The 21,018-nt window shown below is 38.2% G+C and overlaps 1 protein-coding gene across 1 annotated transcript in view; it reads right to left on the bottom strand.

Moving 5' to 3' along the window:
• The window catches only part of LOC147596362 (uncharacterized), a 36,193-nt gene that overhangs the window by 15,061 nt on the left and 114 nt on the right, over positions 1–21,018 (bottom strand). Inside the window, exons 2-7 of the mRNA XM_086770456.1 lie at positions 17,578–20,049; positions 14,447–14,629; positions 10,198–10,365; positions 8,361–8,462; positions 5,093–5,203; positions 3,304–3,482 (exon numbers count right to left, since the gene is read on the bottom strand). Coding sequence (XP_086626582.1) covers positions 3,304–3,482; positions 5,093–5,203; positions 8,361–8,462; positions 10,198–10,365; positions 14,447–14,629; positions 17,578–20,049 — 3,215 coding nt within the window. The remainder of the gene's footprint in view (positions 1–3,303; positions 3,483–5,092; positions 5,204–8,360; positions 8,463–10,197; positions 10,366–14,446; positions 14,630–17,577; positions 20,050–21,018) is intronic.

Here is a 21,018-nt window from a genome sequence, read left to right on the forward strand (position 1 = left end):
TGCCTTCAATGAACAGTTTTAAAGAACATCTTATATCCACTAAGTGGAAACATTTTTCCTCCTGAGTGAGGCAAAGCCTGGAACATGATGTTTCCAACTTTAGCATGCCGCTGACATTACGTGAATGCTAAGTTAAACTAAGAACATTATTTGTAATTCCCTTAGAAAAGAAAGTGGGATGAACAGCACTTGTACGCATTGTTCTTCTTATGCCCTGATAGAAATAATATCAAAGAAAGAAGAAGCACCAACAGGCAAATTGTGCTCCCTGTTACTTCATTTGGGCATTGAATCTTTCAGTAGTGAAGAAGCGTATTTGTATTTAAGTATCTTTCTTTCTGTCTCACTAAATGACTCTTCAGAGTACTCTGTAAGGACATGAGGCAGTGAAGAAGCTCCTTGTACTTCCAGTTGCTAAATTAGTACTGCAATATTTCAATGTATTCTTTGGAGTCCAGAGACACAGAGAGAGCAGCTGGCAAAAAAATAATAGGAAATAATTTTTTAAAATGGTTGAATGGCACTAGTCTTGGATAATGCAAGAAAACAAGGAGTAGTTATTACTATAAAATGTTTATGCAGTGCTTTAAATTTATTTACTCTTTTTAAGCAACAGCAAGTTGGCTTTCAGTGGCTAAAGAGACTACTATCAAAACATAAGGTTGATATGATTGAAATAGTATTTTTTCAGTGCAGTAAGACAAAGCTAGCTGGGGAAGAAAAGATAGGCTTAAAAAGAAACTTGCTAGTTGAAAGAAATAAAAGAAAATTTAATTAAATATTAATGAATGTAAGATTATGGAGGAACTTTCTAATCCCCAATCCAATTTATTTAACACTCTGTCTTCAGAGGTACATTATTGATTGGAAGGTGGAGGCTATTTAAAAGACATAACTTGCGTTGTTTTTTTTTTTCACACTTCAGGAGTTTGATGAAAGACCTCACTAGGATTAAACAAAAACATCTCTCCAAACAAATGTTCCTATATGTTTGTAGCCTTTTTCATCTGTGATTTTTTTGGGTTCTTTTGTTTTGAGACCAGAATAAGTAGTGTTGAAATAATGACAATAGGAAGCCAGACTGCTTTGTTTTATATCCAGTGGTTCTGCAGCAGAACCCTGATTAAATGTGCAGAAAAATAAGCCTATTAGGAAATGTCAGGTAGATAGAGAATTGTAGAAGAGCAAGCTCTTTCTATAATTTTTAATTACTTTTCACAAAAAGTCTTTTTCCCACAAAGTGTTTGGTTTTGATTAAGAAGCTTAAATGTTGAAAGCTTGATTCATTTCAGTTTGGATATGAAACTGTAGTTCCTCATGTGAATTCTTTTCTTCGTCTTAACAGCATTGCCCATGAAAAACTGCTTAGGATTACCAGGAGGAGGGACTAGAATGCATTGTGGGGGGTATCAGTGATCTTGAACTATAAAGATTAGCCCATGCAGTCCTCAAAGTACAGTCCTTAGCAAGCATTGCATCAGTATCTTTCAGGTAAAAATAACGTTTCTAGTTTTTGATAAAAATTTGAAGTGAGGATTTTACTGGAGTGGCTCTGCTATGCAGGCAAAAATTACCAAATAGGCCATATATAATATGATACATGAGCAAAAAATGAAATGCATAGAAAGGAGATTGATATATGAAATAAAGATGACATAGTAGAAAAAAATAATGTAAAGGTAGATTCAATTAGGAGTGAAGCCTGTGGTATTAGCCTCCCTAGTATCATCTGTTGATTGAAGTTCCTCAATACCATCTTGTTGTTTAGTTTATATTAATGTTTATTGCAAAATTGTGCTAGTATGTCTACATATGTACATGTGTACATGTACACCTACATCTTTCATACACTGAGTTGACCAAAAAGTGTGTGACTGTGTTAGCAAAGATGAAAACTATCTACAGGTCAAGAACTTGATGCCATGCTCAGGTTCATATGTAGATTAAGGGTGGACATGGGTGTATTTCACTAGTATGTGTTCAAGTTTTGTGTTGGAGATGATAAACCCGTTTCTACTTGTTTCTAACCAGCTGATATTTCTGTTATGACCTTCCGAAGTTTGCTAGGAGATTCCCTGGAAGCTACATGGGCTTCATCTAGTGATAAATCCCTCACCAAGGCAAATTTTCTCAGCTTCACTAAGTTTTCTGGAAATCAGGTTAAAAGGAATGCTAGGCAGATGACCTTGAATCTTTTTTTATGAGCTGTAAATTTTTTTTTACCACAAAAAGCCCTGAACAGACCACAGGCATTGAAATCAATCTGGTTAATTTTATAGATGTTAACTTTCTCAATTAATAACTTCATCACAGAGCTACAGAGGGGAAGGGATTAGTGACTTGTAATTACATGCAGCACCTGCTGAACTGCCTCACAGACTACAGTAAAACATTGCTATAGGGCAGGTAAGTTCCCTGGTTCTGCCACGGGCAGGGCTGTGAGCTGTGCCTGCTGCCTGCAGCCTACCACCCCTGCTCCCCACCCTGGGAGCTAACTGCCTCAAGGGAAAGCTCCTTTTTTTTTTCCTTTTTCTTTTAAAATGTGATGTCTTTAATAATTCATTTATTTAGTGATGAATAACTGTATAGAATACTTAAATATTTGTAGCTGAGATAAGCATGAAGGTGCTGATTTAGGGCCATAAGACTCACTACCAACTAGAGGGTTGTAAATTATGCCATATTGAAATGGAGGCTCAGGATAAAGCCAAGTAAAATATGTCTCTTCATGAAGCACCTGTTTTACTCCATTTTTGGATGTCTACTGTTAGATGAAGTTAAAGTTGTACATACTCCTTAGGACTACTAAGTACTATACAGGTTCCTGCTCACATGACAGAGAATGAAGTGCTGGGCAGTACTACTCTGAAGAAACTGAGCCTTCCCAATATGTCTCTGTGCAGGTCTACAGCTTATTTATACACCCAAAGAAATCTCACAGTCATACCCTTCTAATAAAGTACAAATAATGGTAGATGGAATACAGAGCTCCTGCACATCTGAAACTACTTCATCTCACCCAAAGCCTCCCAGAACCTATACAATTCATGGACTTCTTGATGATCAGGAATAAGAGATTAATTGTGAATCCATAAAAGTCTGACAGTGTCTATGTCTGTGATTATGATATAGGATGGCAGAACTACTCAACAAGCCTACTGTATATACCACACACAAAAACATCTTTAGTGCTGGTGTTATTCTGTAAGTGCAACAAATTAATGCTCTGTAAATTTGAGTACAATACTTCCACAGTTCACAGTTCAGGACACAGTTTGCTTCCTTATCAGCCTCTCTCCTCACCTTCTTATGTTTGTAGTAGTGTAGGCAACCATTATGTTTCAGCACAAACCACCTCTTTCTCCAGCCCTTCAGTATCGCTGACTGTGTTCGTTTGTGTAGATACCCTCGGCAGGTAGGTCTGGGAGTGTTAGGGTAACGGCTGATATCTGATCCCACCACCATAGTCAGGATATCAGGACCTAAAATATTACGTGAAGAATGTGAAAACATAGGCCAAAACTATAATACAGTCTGTCAATATTTTTGAATAAGCCTATAGAGTACAGAGCAGGAAGGCAGTATTCTATCCCATGCCTTTTCCACCCAGTGTAGCTTCTAGAAGCAGCAAGGAGCAAAGCAGCCTAGGAAATGGAGAATTAAATCAAGCAATATTTTGCCTTCTTTTAACAGAAAATTCAGGAATGACACTAACTGTGTATTGAAGACCAGTGATGGAGCTAGCTATCTGAAGACATCTCTTAAAAGAGTTTTTGTGACCTACCTTTGCAAGCAGCAGCTTCAGTGCTCACATATTTTATCAGTTTAGAGAAGTGGTTGGATTTAATTGCTTAAATGGGCATACATAAATTTGGGTTTATACAAAAATTGCTGAGAATGCTCTTAGGGGCACCTTCAGTCTCTGTTATCTTACATATGCTCTTGACAGTTCTTTTGTTCCATCTCTTGGAGTCTACTAACCTTTTCTGCTATCCGTGCCCCTCTTTGAGGGGGTTTGCTGTCGGAGAATAATCTGTGCTAAAGTGTCTACTGGCTGTTTGCAAAATATAAGTGCTCAAAGGAGATGTTAGGTTGCTAGATCATCTGAAAATGTGTTAATGTTATAAAAAATGAGGTACCATTTCATAATATTTGCTGATGCTATCAATACATCTATGACTTTGACTCTAAAGGCCTGAAAGATTATATCAGATACTACTTCAGAGCAGGTGGCAACGCCTTAAAGAGGACTGAGAAATGTGACTATGACATATTTTCATTTGCAGAACATTTGCTGGATTTCTCTTTTGGGAACACTGTCTATGTGTCAAGATTTAGGCCAGAGGGTGTTCTCTGAGGAGCTAAAAATACCCAGGAATTAGAGATTTATCTACTAAAAGACTCTATATACTCTTAAAAATATAACAGTGTGAATGGCAGCTCTATAATTAAAGAACTTGGTATGTGTCAAGTTAAATTTGTCACTGTTTTCTAAAAGCATTTAAATGTATTTAATTTTCCATGAGTCCTTGTCAAAACCATATCTGGGATAAATAAAAGAACTGCAGCAGATTAACGTTCAGCATGCAAACTTGAGTATCGTTGGGTTTTAGTCATCACAGTTCTAGGAAAAATATGCATGACTCCTTGTTTCTGTGGTGCTGCTAAAGGATGCCTCATGAAATGATGTCTCTGCTCTCCTGACTAAACTTCAGGTCCTGCTGACACAGAAATAACCACTGGGTCCACTGATGCATACTGTAAAGTATCTCTCTGAGGAAGCATAAGGCATAAGTAAGGTATTCATGTCTCTGCAGTCACTTTCAGGAGTTTTGCAGTCATTTCCTTTAAGACAGCACAGCCAAAAGCATTAGTCTCACATGTGATCGTTGGTGATGCCATTTTCTTCCATGTTCCCAGCAAGATCTAGATACAATAGTGACTTCAGTCGTACTACTGTATTATATAGTAAGGTATTAAACTGTTAATCAAGATTTCTGTTGCATCCATAGCTCTACTGGTCTGGATGTATTTGGAGCATTGTACATCAATCCTGACCAATCCACGTAATTTATTGTGATCTGAAACTTACCTTTCCTTGCCAGATTGGCGGCTTCTGAATGTGGCATGCTGGTGACATCAGTTCCATTAACTGCTATCAGAATATCCCCGACCTGAAGACCTGCTTCTTCAGCTGCACTGTCTGGAATAGAAAAAAAAAACAACCCATTTAATGGGGTTGATGTGAGTTAGGCCATCAAGCATGCCTATGTGATCAAGCTTTTCTAGCAAAACAGGTCTCTCTCCAACATCTCTCCCAGAATTATGCTTGGGGGCCTTCGTGACATCAACTTGGAGGTGGAGGAAGTTTTTCTGAGCAAGCTGTTAGCTGTCTCTAAATCAAACTTCAAGATTTAGGTACTAGTTGAACACCAGATAATCACTGGCAGTGGAGAAATTTCATTAAAAGTGCCATTAGGACTTAAATGCTTTAAGATCTCAGTATCTGATGGTTTTGGCCTAAATCACAAAGAAAGATTTGGTGCAATGTTCATTAAAATCAGTAGAAAAAACATCTGCTATTATAATGAGTTTTGGATTTAAGACCAAAAGACTACTTTCTGTGCTAATGTTTCTCTTCCTGGCTAACAGAATTTGGTTATAGTATTTTGTGGGTTTTGTCTTTGGGAGGAAGTAACGTAGTAATTTAACAGGAGGTCAGTGAAGGCGGGACTGAATCAGATTTTTTAATATGTCAACCTTTTTTTTATTTGTTAACTACTGCAAAGCACATGCACTCCTAATAAAATATGGCTCACACAAATGCCAGCCAGGATGGAGGCAAATTAGGGAAGTGATAAATATGCTCCATTCACAGGTACCGATATGTGGTTACTTAAACTGTAGTTACAGATTTCTTGGACACAGTTTTCCCTTCTCATTTATAATTAAGCCTTGTTAATATACCATGAAAAATTTGTTTTTGGAAAATATTGTTCCATGTCCTTACTATTTAATGAATATTTTAAAAGATTTTGTACCCTGTCATGCAGTAAATGTGATAGTTCAGTGTATTTCTGAGGATGCTTAGAAGCTGTAAGGAAGAGATTAGTAAAAGTTTAATAATAAACATGCACAAAAAAGCCATGGTTCACACTTATGTGTATTAAAAACAATTTGCAACTTGCAAATGCCAGCACATTTTGGTTTATGTTGGCCTTGAGGATTTAATAAAAAACTTCATGATCATAAGTGGTCTTTAAAATATTATTAAAATAATGTCTCAGTGTGCAACCAAAAAGTGAAACAAATTGTTACGTCTGTTTTAATGAATTGAGTCATATTTTGAGAAAACAGAATTTTACTTGAAGATTGTCTGTAAAAAGAATACTTTTTTTATTGTTGCTGTTTTACAGCAAATGCATTTGAAAATGAAACATGCAAATAAACTTAAGAGCAGTGATATAGCATGTAAACAGCTGTTTTGCTACACTTAATTTTAATTAAAGGGTTATAAGCTTAAATTGGTAGATATCAGGGCTAATGTTGTATGCATGGCCTATGTTTTATTTATATGCAGGTGAAAAATTTTCCCACATTCTAATTTGAAAGACCTCTTCTGAGGTTATACTCTTTGATTTAAGAACACTAAGGGAATCTGTCTGTTTAAAATTGGGAAATAATCTAAAGCTTTTAATGATGGAGAGAATAAACATTTATTTGCACCAGAGATAACCTTGTATCAATAGGTACTGAAATTCCCAGCAATCTGATATTAACAGCTAGTTGTGCAAGCACACACACATTGTCACAGCTGTGCTATTGAGACAAATTGTGGCTGAGCCCAGAAATTTTGTTTTCTTAAAATAATCAGCAATGAATAGTACTGTTACGGTCAAAAGTAATGTTTTAATAAGATGATCAGAATGATCTTTTTCATTCAAAGTTACTTTATCAGATTCATACTAAATCACTTTTCACAAAGGGCTCCAAAAAAAAAATACTGTGGACTGAAATTACGTAGCTGTTTCAGGATAGAAAACATTACATAGCCACTTTTGCCAAAATTTAATCTTACTAGTCCTTTCTATAGTGTTCTGTAGGCAAAGGTTTTTTAGATTTACATTACTGTCAAAGCTTCAGTTGATAATGGAAATTGCTGATTGTATTCAGACATATATAAATACAGAATGATCTCTAGGATCCAGTGTCAAAATTTTGTTTATTTTCATGTAGTTTACAGTAAAAGATTAAGAGATCCTTTGACAAACAGTAGGCATAGTCATATAGAAAATAAAGCAACCACTTCCAATATTTTCTCTTATTTCTTTTGAATTGGTCTGTCCTTTGCCTCAGCTCCTATTCTGGGCTGAAGGCTTTATTTTTAATATTTAATAAGTAGAACATGTGCTCTGAGGCAACAAGTTAGAATGACCTTTAGAACTGAACAGCAGCATCATGCAAAAAGCATGACTGAGGTGTAAATCTATGTTCAGATCTTAAGGGGGTGCATGAGTTTCTAATACAAGTCTTAGAGTTGTAAAGTGTTTACGTTTTCGGAGATGTAATTTTTTTTTTCTCTGTATGTTGCTCCCTTACTCAGGTTTCTGACTTTTCTGATCTACTCTAGGGAGTTTAATGATGAGCCTGTGTCAGCAGGTCAGCAGGCAGTTTTTAAAATGATGGATTCAGCTGAGGGATTCACAGGTCTCTGGACTCACAGGCTTTCCCGGTGTTGTCAGGAAGGTGGACAAGACAATACAAAAGGCTGGCAAAGTCACAGAGCTATTCTTAGATGCCTTGCTAGAGGGCACTCACTAGCAAGCTTGGTCTTAGGGTGACATGTTTCTTTGTATCTGCCTTTGCTAGTGGAGTTTTTCCCCACCTTTCTGGTAGGCACCCTTTAGGTACTGGAAGACAGCTATAAGGTCTCCCTGGAGCCTCCTCTTCTCCAGGCTGAACAGCCCCAACTCTATCAGCCTGTCCTCACAGGAGAAGTGCTCCAGCCTTCTGATCATCTTTGCAGCCCTCCTCTGGACCCTCTTCAACTGGTCTATGTCTTTCTTATGCTGGTGGCTCCAGAACCGGACACAGTACTCCAGGTGAGGTCTCATGAGAGCAGAGTAGAGGGGGAGAATCACCTCCCTCGACCTGCTGGCCACGCTCCTCTTGATGCAGCCCAGGATGTGGCTGGCCTTCTGGGGTGCAAGGGCACATTGCTGGCTCATGTTGAGCTCCTCATCCACCATGAGTATTATGTGTATTATAACTATATATCATAGTATACTAATTACTAAATGTTATACATTTACTTTCATACATTTTCATAAGAGAAGTTAACTAGTACAAACACAACTTACTTGTGTCAACTTCAGTCACAAGGATAGGCTTGGAGAACTGGATCCTGAAACCCCAAGGGTAATTGCCAGTTCCTTTAGCTATCTTCACTGTTCTTTCGCGAACTGCAAAAGAGGAGAAAAGACATCCCTTATTCTCTACAAGTCAAGCTCAACTTAAAAAGCAGCAGCCTGTTTTAAAAACTTTTTATCTATAGGCACTGAAAGTTACTGATTTTGCAAATGGCTGGGATGCTTTCTATATCCCTCCTAGCTGTTTGGTGCTGCTCCTCCAGTGCAAACTCCCCTCAAGCCATGACGGATTGAATGTCATTCATGTTAGGGCAATGACAGACAGCATTAATGAAGTGTACTTTCATCAGCAGTTTAAATTAAGTGCCTGGACTTTGTAATGAAGAGGTGGAGAAGCATTTGGACATTTCCCTGTACTGACAGCATTCTGGGAGCGAAAAGCACTCCAGCTCTCTGTGTCAGACCTCTAAGCTGCAAATAAAAAGTACAGTCTAAATTCTGAAATGAGTTGAAATCTGTTTCTTGTAGTTTCAGTCTTTTTATATTGTAGAATGTAACTATCTTTTGGATACAATTTTTTTCCTTTTCCTTTCTTCTACCCTTCCTTGCTCCCACTGTTTCCCAGTCCTCTTGTCTAACCCCCACCAGACTGGCATCTCCTGCCACCAGTAGCTGCACCCATGTGAAATATCTCTCAAGTAGGCAGAATTCAATATGTAAGGGATCACCCTCAGTAAAAAGGAAGATCTGAGTCTAATTCCCTACTTCCAACTTTTTCACATGGTCTGGTATTATTATTGTGTCTCAAATGGTCTGGCTTGTTAGCAGATCATATACTCAGTGCTTCAGTGTAAATTTGAATCCTCAGAGTGTCTGCTTTTGATCGTTTGACTGTTTTACTCGGCTTGTGTAAGGGAGGCCAATTTAATAATAATTTATGACAGTTGTTTTGTCTTCAAATTGTATACTATTTGGAAGCTTGGAAGATAGAAATTTAATGGTTACTTTACTAGCAGGCCAATTGATGTTACCTGTCTAAATGAGCAGAGACACATCGATACATACTTTAACTATCTTGCTGAAATTCTGAGGTCTCCCCTGGGAGAAGAGGCAATCAAAATGGGTCTCCAGAGTATTCTCATGTATTTTAGGGGAGATTTTTCATATCTGGAGATTTATAGAGGACATTTGTTTTCTCTCATATTGTGAAAGATTTTTGAGCTCCAGCAAAGAAGTATCTCCTGGAAAGCAACAGGGGTGTTTCAGTTTGTCTTAGTTCTTTGAACTGTGTTACTTTTCAGTAACTTAACGTTTGAAAAGTGGAAGAAAACCTCCCATCCCCCTTCAAAAATTATTCATGATACCTGTTTGCATGACAGGGTTTAAACCACAAATAGAGCAACCCTTCTTACCCATAGCAAACGTGATTCTTTTCTTTCTAGATCTACTATGTTTGGAAGTTTGATGGAGAACAGATTTGATGCCCACTATAATACTTTATGTTCACAAATAGCTCTCTATGATTTTTGCCATGTTTGCAGAAGCTATGAAGTTACATTCCTTCTACCCTTATCATGCAGCAAGATTATAACCTTTTACCAGTATCAATTTTGTCAAGTAATTACAATATTTTGCAAAACAGTAACTAAATAAGAACTACTTATTTATGGGGTTTTATAATCTTTTAGCTTCTTGGATTGCTTCTTTTACCTGTCTTCAGCATAAGGGTCCAGCATCTTCTCCAAAATGCTGATCCCCTGGAATGCTCAGAGTGCTCAAAATAAATACAGTTTTATGACATTTATTACCTGTTGCTTAAGCAACTTACTTGCCACAGGTCTAGGCCTTTTGCTGAGACATCTAGGACTATTATCTGGAGAGACATCATCTCCTCTGAAAACCCAGGAAGCAGAATGGAAGTTTTCTGTATAAAAACCTCTGTCCTCATTTTCAGAATGTAGTCCCAGATCTACTGACCGAGCATCCTCTGAATTTACTGTCATGAGAATAAAACAAGTAAAAGTAATGTCAGTAGGAAAAATGCACGAAGAATAACAGACCTCAGCCAGTCAGCATGGAATAAGTGCCAAAAGCTTCTTAATGAGCTGTTTGTAATGTCTGCACTTAGTTGTGCAGTTTTGCTGCTGTTAAAGGGGCAAAGATGTCCGAATACAAGATCATGATACTGTATGCCACTGCATATTGAACTTGAATGCCAAGTGAAATCTTAATAGGAACAGCCAAAGAGGAGCCGCACCTCTTTAAGAGAAATCTGGCCTTAGCCAATTGTTAAGCTTTCTTATGCAGCCTATTTGATCAGGAAACTGAACAAGTTTTCTAGAAATTTAGTATTATTTCAGTGCACATGCGAAGACAAATAAGAAGTTGAAAAGTAACTGTCATGACTTGGGTAATGGTGACTATTTGCTATTTGCTTAATCTTTATTAAAAAGGAGGTCAGGAAAGAATAAGGTTGTTCATTTGTTTGTTTGTTTTTAAATATAGAACTTCTGGCTTCTTCTAGGCTGTTGAATATTTGTATGATACATGTGTTATAGAATCATAGAATGGTTAGAGTTGGAAGGGACCTTCTAAGGTCATCTAGTCCAACCCCCCTGCAAGGAGCAGGGACATCCCCAACTAGATCAGGTTGCTCAGAGCCTTGTCCAACCTGGCCTTGAATGTTTCCAGGGAGGGGGCTTCCACCACCTTTCTGGGCAACCTGTTCCAGTGTTCTACAACTCGCATTGTAAAAAATTTTTTCCTAGTATCTAGTCTGAATCTACCTCCCTCTATTTTAAAACCATTACCCCTCGTCCTATCGCAACAGGCCCTACTGAACAGCCTCTCCCCATCTTTCTTATAAACCCCCTTGAGGTACTGGACTATAAGGTCTCGCTGGAGCCTCCTCTTCTCCAGGCTGAACAGCCACAACTCTCTCAGCCTGGCCTCACAGGAGAGGTGCTCCAGCCCTCTGATCATCTTCATGGCCCTCCTCTGGACCTTCTCCAACTGGTCCATGTCCTTCTTATCTTGGGGGCTCCAGAACTGGACGCAGTACTCCAGATAGGGTCTCAGCAGGGCAGAATAGAGGGGCAAAATCACCTCCCTCGGACGTGCTGGCCAGGCTCCTCTTGATGCAGCCCAGGATGTGGTTGGCCTTCTGGGCTGCAAGGGCGCATTGCCTGCTCATGTTGAGCTTCTCGTCCACCAGCACTCCCAAGTCCTTCTCCTCAGGGCTGCTCTCAATCCATTCTCCACCCAGCCAGTATTTGTGCCTGGGATTGATCTGACCCAGGTGCAGGACCTTGCACTTGGCCTGGTTGAACTTCATGAGGTTGGCACTGGCCCACCTCTCCAGCCTGTCAAGGTCCCTCTGGATGGCATCCCTCCCTTCCAGTGTGTCGACGGCACCATACAGCTTGGTGTCATCGGCGAACTTGCTGAGGGTGCACTCTATCCCACTGTTCATGTCGCCGACAAAGATGTTGAACAGGCCCGGGCCCAACATGGACCCCTGAGGGACGCCACTCATGACCGGTCTCCACTTGGACATCGAGCCGTTGACCACCACTCTCTGAATGCGGTCATCATGAGGATCTTCAGATTAAAATTTTATATTACTTTACATTCACAATGTTTTGCAATGAGTCCACTGAGTCAAACTCTGTCACCCAGATTAATATGGAGATGGAGGAGAGCTCTAATTCACTGGTAAAGGAAAAAGCAGCAATGTTCAGCCTCACAAGGAGCTAGGACAGCAGGCAGTTGGCAGAGTGATAGGCAGACTATAAACAGCAGTTTGACTGTGGAGAAAAAGTCTACACAGTACTATGACAATTTTCCAAGTAGACCACGAACTGGAACTTCAAAGCTAAAACTGGATGGTGAAAGATATATAAAAGTACAAACTATCAGAGGTGAAACTAACAAATAGACTGAAATAATGCTTTAGTATAAATTGTCTGAGAGGAAATAAAAATATCCTCCTTTAAGTAGAAAATGCCTAGTATAATGCAGCTAGGTTTAATGCAGCTGGAGAAAGGATCTATTTGCTTTGTTTATACTGTGTTTGATGTGGCAATTACACAGAATGATGCCCAGTTTCAAAACAGAAAAGATAAAAATTAACTTTTAGTTTTATTTAGCAACTTACTTCCTGAATACAGCCAACTAACAGTCTTTTTTTTTCATTTTGATAGTTTGCTTAACTGTACCTATGTAGACAAATATTCCATATCGACTGACTTCTCCCTTATTACGCAGAAAGTATGAGATGGCAGGATTAACAATATAAAAAGCTGTCGAAGTAAACAAATATGTAAATACTACTAGACTGATATGTTTAAATTACATCTTAGCTTGCTACCATAAACTTATAAATTAAGAAACCTAGACTAGCACCAAGTAATCCAAGACAGCACAATATTTTGCCAGTTTAATACTGAATTGTTGTAATTGCAGTAGAGCATAAAATGTGAAAATAGGCAAAACCACAGAAATAAATGCTGCCACACTAGCATTATGGAGTTATGCTAAGACACTTCTTGAATGTCTGTTCACCTCTCCCCTCCTTGAGCTCGAGGCACAGATGTCAAACCCAGCCATTTATGAGTGCCAAGAACAAACTGCACTGTTCTTCTCAGCTGCTGGAAGCAAGTATGTAAGGAGCTGATTTATGGTCCATCTTTATGTTAAAGAGACATTACTGTAGAAATAAATTAACAGTTTATCTTGGTGTATGTATTTCCTAACAGACTTTTTATGCCCTAGTGGTTTGACCTGTTAACTTTCTAATCTCCTTGACATGGACCTGAATCTGTCTTAGGGCAAAGAAAGGAAACTGCTACCAATAAACAGCTTTTTCATTTTCAATTGAAGAAGTCAGTCATCCCTGCTGCTTTGTAAACAGGCACTAAAAACTTAGGGATTGACTCAGTTATCTGAACATAGGTGGCTAGTACTATATAGGATGCCTTAGAGTATCTCACTTGTTGTCCAGTTAGTGCTTCGAAAAGACACAGGTCTCCTGTAGGGCACATATCTCAGAACCCTATTGGCATTGCAGCTGGGAACTGACACCTGTTCAGGTAGTGAATTGAGGCCCTGCTGATGTAGGACTTACCTCTTCAGTACACAGATAGAACATATTTACAGTTTATCTTGTATTGGACCTGCACTGAAGCTCTCAATCTTCTATAGGTTTTCATTTAACCTTCTTCAAAAAAGGAGGTTATACATCTACAAATCAAACTTCCCTCACCAAAAGCAAACATTATATAACAAAATATTTCCACAGGGAAGTACACATTTCTTCCTCTGTACAAAGTACTTCTTACATTACTAAAATAGCAAAACAGGAGGCAAAAGTGGTGTGAAGGAAGAAGTACCACGCATGTTCTCTCCTAGAAGAAGTACCACGCATGTTCTTTCCTAGACTGTGCAGTCCTTGCCTGGGGACTCCATGTGCACGCGATGTAAATTTATTAAGCAGTTCAGCTTTAAAATTCCTTCCTATGCTATTTAAGCTGCTGAGTTTAGTACAGGCTCAAGCATATGGTGAGGTGACAGATTTCTTAATGAGACAGTTACAGGACTCATTGTCCCAGTAACTAGAGGGACAGTGAAGAATAATCTAGGCAACAAGCCCGAAGATAAAAGGTGGAGCAGGTGGTTATCTTAGTGAGGAGAGAAGCAGTTCCAGCTCACCCTGGCTTTGACATAAGCAAAGTAGGCATCAGGATTATGATTTTTGTTACACCCTCAAAGCTGCTGCTGTAAGTGATTACCTGTTTGCCTCTGCCTAGAACTTGTCTTGACATTAATTGCATATGGAGAAAGATGGTACAATCAACTTTTTTTTTAGTCAGATTGTTGGCTTGGTTTTATGAAGGAGAAAGGATACTAACTCCCACAGTGAGGAATATTTCAGTTGAATAAAATATGCTTGCTCATGACAAGGATGAAGACAGAGACTCAAGTTATGAACTGAAGATCAATTTCCTTAGCTGAAAACCCTGTCAGAGTGTCAATGACACAAAAGAGAAAGAATACAATTGTAAGACTAATGTACTCACTTGATCCCTCAGTGATTGTGCTGTTTATGGAGCTTCCTCCAGTTGAACTGCATTTTTTGCTGTCTTTGAACTGTTTCCGTCTCCTGGCCCACTGGTCTATTGCTTCTTCCTGGGAACTATCACTCGCTCTGGTGTCTTTCATCAAAGGTAGCTTTCTGGTTTTATTCATTTCTGATTTCAAGTCTAAATTATAACCAGACATTGTTTGTGAGGAATATATGAGAGAACTTAAGCAATTATACTATTTTACATTTCCACATTCTAAATACAAGAATAAATGAATCAAATATAGAAATTAAAATACCAAATAATACTGAAAATATTAATAAAGTATATATTCTAGACTAATTGAGGTCTTCATGCAGAAAAAAGTACATGTGATTATCTTGTAGTAGTTGTATCTGTAGTTAAATACCTACATAGTCATTTGTATGGCACCATTTTTATACAGAAACACCTAAATCCTCATGGATTTTATTTACAAGTACTCATACATTTTTAAAGTAGTCAGTATGTAGATATATAAAGTGCTATTTAAACATTAAAAATCTTGCAAGACACACATGCAGATAAAAGGAGAACATACTTTTCTACTTTTGGTTTGTTTCTAGGTAAGGCAATATGAACTTATTTGTTGTATTACGATTTCAGCTAAAACAACAATTGGAAAACAGACTTTGTGTTAGATTCTGTTCTGAAAGTGTAACTGTACCCTTTGGCAAGGGCAGATAGGGAGAAAGTCAGCCCAGCCTCAACAGGCTCCTGGAGGATTGTCCAAGTGCCCTCTTGGCTCAGTAGCCTCTGTCTGGCTTCAGTCAGATCCCCATCACAGACCTGTGTCACTGAACCCCTCTTCCAGGGCAGATGACCATTGCTGAAAGTCAGGAACCCAATTTCTTGCAGTGCCTTCGTAGTGCCCTTTGCAAGAGTCCTTGCCCCTCTGATAATAATTAAGTTCCCACAGTACCAGCAGGCTTCTAGATTGCCTGAACTACTCTCCCCCATCCTGTTTACAATATTTGCATCTGTTTCTCTCCTCTGTTCTAGATGCTCTCACTCGTTGTTGAAAAATGTCACATTTCCTTTCCAAAGTCACTGAAGTACTGAGCACAGTAAGGCCCACATTGCCCCTTGTGCCGAATATCTTGATGAAGCAGGTTGGTTTTCTCACATGACAAGTGGACTTTGATTCATATTAACAAGTTTCAAAACTCTAAATGCTTATACTTCTTTCTGGATGTACACATTTACTAATTTACAGTAGGACCTCCACAGCATTCCTAAGAATAACACAGGTGGAAACACAAAACGAGGCCAAAGTTACAGACTAGGTGAGGTAACAGGTAAAAGAAAGAACACACATAGACAATTCTTAACAAGGGGCAAAATGGTAGAGGAAAAAATAAAATCAAAATGGAACAAATAGCTACACCTTACTTCTGTGCAGTGTGTTTAATCACTGAGGTCTAATGTGTGAGAAGGAAGCATACAGGCTTCCTTCAGTGTCTTCTTTCTGTAACTTGTTCTAAAGACAGCTTGATTTAATTAATTCTCTATTTATTTTAGTATTTTAGATATTGATCTCTATAGCAATATATACCTATATAGTATATCTATACAATCCATACAGACTTCAGGTACTTTTGAAATTTCCATTACCAGTGCCAAACAAGATAACCTTGGAGGACATAGAATAGACTGTTTTAGTTGAAAGGGATCTACAACGATCATGTAGTTCAACTGTCTGATCACTTCAGGGCCAAAAGTTAAAATATGTTATGAAAGGCATTGTCTCAATGCCTCTTAAACACTGACAGGCTTGAGGCATCAACCATCTCTCTAAGAAGCCTGTTCCAGTGTTTGACCACTCTCTCCGTAAAGAAATGTTTCCTAATATCCAGCGTAAACCTCCCCTGGCACAGCTTTGAACCATTTCCAGGTGTCTGATCACTGGATCTCACGGAGAAGAACTCAGCACCTCCATCTCTACTTCCCCTCTCAGGAAGCTGTACAGAGCAATGAGGTTGCCCCTCAACCTCCTTTTCTCCAAATCGGACAAACCCAAAGTCCTTAGCTGCTCCTCATAGGACAGGCCTTCGATCCCTAAGACAGACATAGAAGTATTTTGTGCAGATACTGTGAACTAGAAAGACTATTAAAAACTTTATGATGCTTTTTACTAAGATTTTTGAAGGTCTTTTTCCCCATGATAAGAAGGTATGTATTTTTCAAAAGTATAAAACTCCTGACCTCCAAACCTGCTGGAAACACTGTCTTCTTAGAAATGTTAGATGACATGTCCTTAGAGGACAATTTGAGTTATATTTGCACATAATTTGATTAATATGAAAAAGTTAAATTAAAATTAAAGTGTTAGGGGTGATATTTCAAAAAAACACACATAAAGGTGTATGTACATATTCACAACAGAAAAAGTTTACATTGTAGTGTTCAGTGTCATTGTATGACTTTACATTTTTATGATTCAAAACACTCCTTTTAAATGACCAGTTATGGATATGGGTAGATGGATTACAGAAGGGAACTGAAGAAAGTTTGTAAAATATTAGCTATTAATTTTTTTTTCATATGCAGTTTTCTTAACTATGTAAAGAGAAGAGAAAATAAGGTTAAATGATCCACTGTGGTCATTCCATGCACATAAAGGCTCAGACAGAATTAGGACTGAGATGTACTTAGAATTCGGTATTTGCTTAGATCACATGGATTCCAGAAACAGATTTATGTGGTTTTAAAAACTGACTAGAGCTCTGAGTTCATGCCACTTGCAAAAAGCCCCTTCCTGTTTTGGTGTTCACTTCTCTCACTAGATGTATAGGATAAGTTAATTGTTTAGTGTAGGAAACCCACTTCTTGAGCAAAGCTGTGTTAAAATTTTAATTTCTTTTTTTTTTTAAATTTAAGCTACTTGGCTCTACAAGACAGCTCCTGGGATCCTCTACACAACAACTGCATATTGTAACCAAATGGCCAAGAACACTAATATAATCTCTTTGTAAATTTATAATATACTTTTATTTTAAAAAAAAAAAAGATGTCACCAAAGCACTGAACCACCTATGCAAAAGGTGTATGAGTGATACTAACTCCAAAAGTCTTATAACACCTACCTTTCTGACTAATCTGTTTCACTGATGATGGGGCGATATCCGCATTCTGATAAAAATCTTCTTTCATTTCAACCTTTTTCTCAACTTCATTAGAGTTTGATTTGGCTAACTGAAGTAGCTCGTATGCTCCAGGCTCTCTCCTTAAGCTATCATCTGTTGATTGTTTACTGCAAAAGTTCTCTGGTCTTTCCTTGACATTTGAATGTTCTGTGAAATTCTCTTTCTTTTCTGTATATGCTGAAGAGGTAGGTAATATGGCAGCCTGTGCTGAATCATTATGGAGATCAGATTCAACAAAGGTATCCCCAGATATGTCTTGTATGTCAGAAAAGCTTTCTGATTTATTGTTTATGTCATGCTCCTCGGGATCTAATAGCAAGGATTTTTCTTGTATACTACAAGGAAGTTTAGGCTCTTTTCTTACTGCAGAGCCAAAGGAATCGGGTATCAATTTAGTGTCGCCTTGGATGAGTCTTCGTTCTAGTTCTCCAGTTATCACAGTAATTACTGACCCTCTCCTTTTCTTTGTTACCTCAGGTTCTACAGGGTGTAGGTGAACGTTTTGCTGTAAAGCTGAAAGTTGGTTTGGGGCACTTTCTGTAGATGCATAATTAGTACTTTCCTTGTCATTAATAAGTTCACTCAAAGGGCTTCTAGAATGTGGAGAGGCCTGCACCAGCTGAGCTTTGCTCTGCAAGTCAACATGCTTTTCTAGACAGCTGTACTCTGGTGCCCTTTCATCTAAAGCGTCTTCAGTAGACTCAGAGTCTTCTTCCCATATGGCTAGGTTTCTCAAAGGCTCTGGATGTGCATTTTCTCTTTTCTCATTTATAGTACCACTGGAATGAAGACTCTCCATCACTGTTTCTTCTGTTTCTTCACTTTGCCCCACATAGTCTGCATAGTCATTCGGTAAACAAGTGTCATCTAGACTTTCTTCAGGCTCAGATGGGTAAATGGTAATATTATGATCAAATGATGTGAAAGCATACTGATACGAAGACTTAAGACTTCTCAAACTTCTCAGTGAGGTGGTCAAGCCAGGACACTTACAAAGTTCTGTATAGCTGGTATGAACATGTGAGTCCCTGTTACAGACATGTCCTGCTTTGTTTTCCTTAGGCAATACTTTCAAGGATGGCAATGAATAAAAGCCAGAATCCCTTCTAGGGTGGACTGGTGATGGTACATCAAGGGTAGTATCTGGAAAAGACTTTCTTCTTGCTGGTTTTTGCCCTATGTTCCTGCATTTGTCACAGTTACTTCTTTCTTGACCTAATATGTTGTTCTTACTGATAGGCTCCTTTCCAGCATTGGGGTTATTCAGTGTATTACTAGCTACAAGACAATTTGTATGATTTATTTTTGAGAAAAGTATTTTATCTTTTGAAAAATCTTCTTTTTCATTAGTGTGGTCTTCATAGTCCTTTTTGTTATGTTTACAGAAACAATTATCTTCCCCCCAGGTTCTCATGGCTGTAGAGAGGCTGTCAGATTCCGTTCTGTCAGTAGCAGGGTACAAAGATACCCCCTCTGCAATTGTGTCCAAATGCATTTTGTCACAGTCAGCAAATTCTTTAGGTGGAGGGAGAAGCACACATCCAGCTGGGAATGTATAGTCTGCTTTTTCATGAAAGCTCATAGATGACTCACAATCTGTATTGCAAGGTGCCTCTGTTACAGAATAATCTGTTTCACTCCAATATGTATCTTCATGTTCCCTGTAGCAGGTTTTGCTCTGTGCCTGTTCACCAGGTTTAATGTTAACCTTTAGATTTTTATTTCTCCTAGTATATTCCACTTTAATTTGCTTTGTTTCAATATTCATTTTCAGGGAGGAATTTTTGTTGATGGCAGTTTGAATTTTATGTTTAGAGGATCCCTTATATTTCCCATTGTGTTCTGCTGAATGTTCAGTTGAAGGACACCGGTATTTCGGACATTTTGAACACTGGCCTTTCTGGTGTTGTCTTCCGTGACAATGTTCATTGTTCTTTGAACTTTTCTTTTTTTCAGCTACAAGGTTTGTTCCAGAATCAAACAAAGAAACATTATTAATTTCTACTTTCACATTAAAAGCATCATATTTTACTTCTGCAGTTATTTTTCCAGTAGCCAAGCTAACAGACTCTGCAGAGTCTGGCTTGCCCCACACTGTGATTTTGCCTGTGGATGATCCCTCTGACTCACCAAAAGTTACTGTAGCTAGGATTTCATCTTGCTGAGAAGAGAACATTTGAGGAGGGTAGTTCTTTTCCTTCTTTCCGTCTTTTTCGCTGTCTGATACATTATCAAGGTCTCTATCTTCAGATGCATCTGAGCTACTCTGATTCTTGTTTTCATGATCTTTTCCATTTTCTTCAGTACCCTTTACATCCAGTGGCTCAGTGAAGTGAGCCAGAGCCTCATCTGCTTTATTTTCAAGGCTTCCTACATTTTGCTGGCATTTACAAATGGGTGACAACTGTTCGTCTAATTTAAGGTGAAAAAAAGAAAAAACATTTTTCCAGTGATTTGGTAAGCAGTATCACAAATGTATGATTAGATTTGAGACAATTTTCATATAAAATGCCTATTTTATCTTTAAAGAGTAGTGTATTTTCCACTATATTGTTTTTTTCATTTCAATATTAACATATTTTATCTTAATTATCTGATAAGTAATGTGAAGTCAGATAAACAGGGTAGGCCATGTTCACTCACTCTGATTTGAGGAAATTACTAGATGAACTTTTTTTTTTTTTCTCAGAAGGTTTTACAGTTTTTAAGTGATAAGGTATTCTATTTGCATTTCGAAAGATCTACCCTTTAAACTTCCATTACTTCTCTCAGTATTTACTTCATTCCTGTGAATGCGCTGGGGCAATCAATATCCTGTTGCATGTTTGCAGTTTGGGGTAAATTACGTGGAACTTGACTTTTCTAATCCTTTTACAGGTAAGCAAACAAAGTGATTAATGAATATTGTCACAATCACACAGCAGATCAGTGGCACACTGCCAGAAGGTGTGAGCCACAGCTCCCTGTTCAAATCAGAAGGAAATACTGTTTCCTGATGGAAACTGTACTAGGCAAGATTTCATGGCATCCATACAATTACATAAAACTCTCCCTTGCTTGGGCTTTTTTTTAGAATAGGTCATGTGCAGATGATAACAGTTCACAGTGACATCTACATAAGCAGGATTAGAACAAGCTGTTAAATTTAGACAATATTGAGAAATTTACAGCAAGAATGCTGAAAATTGGAGGCAATTAAACGTCGGCATATTTGGAAAAGCTTTGCCAGAAATAGGTAGGATAGAAGCTCAACTAAAATAAAACAACTAGCCTCATCAAGACATTATTTGTATGAACCCACACTTGAGTGTAAATATTTTCAAACTGACAAGCAGCTTTGGGCACAAAAATGGATTTCTGTCTTGATGAGTAAATGGAGAG

Source organism: Chlamydotis macqueenii, chromosome Z (assembly GCF_036417535.1).
Source record: "Chlamydotis macqueenii isolate bChlMac1 chromosome Z, bChlMac1.mat, whole genome shotgun sequence".
In the NCBI taxonomy this organism is placed as follows: domain Eukaryota; kingdom Metazoa; phylum Chordata; class Aves; order Otidiformes; family Otididae; genus Chlamydotis; species Chlamydotis macqueenii.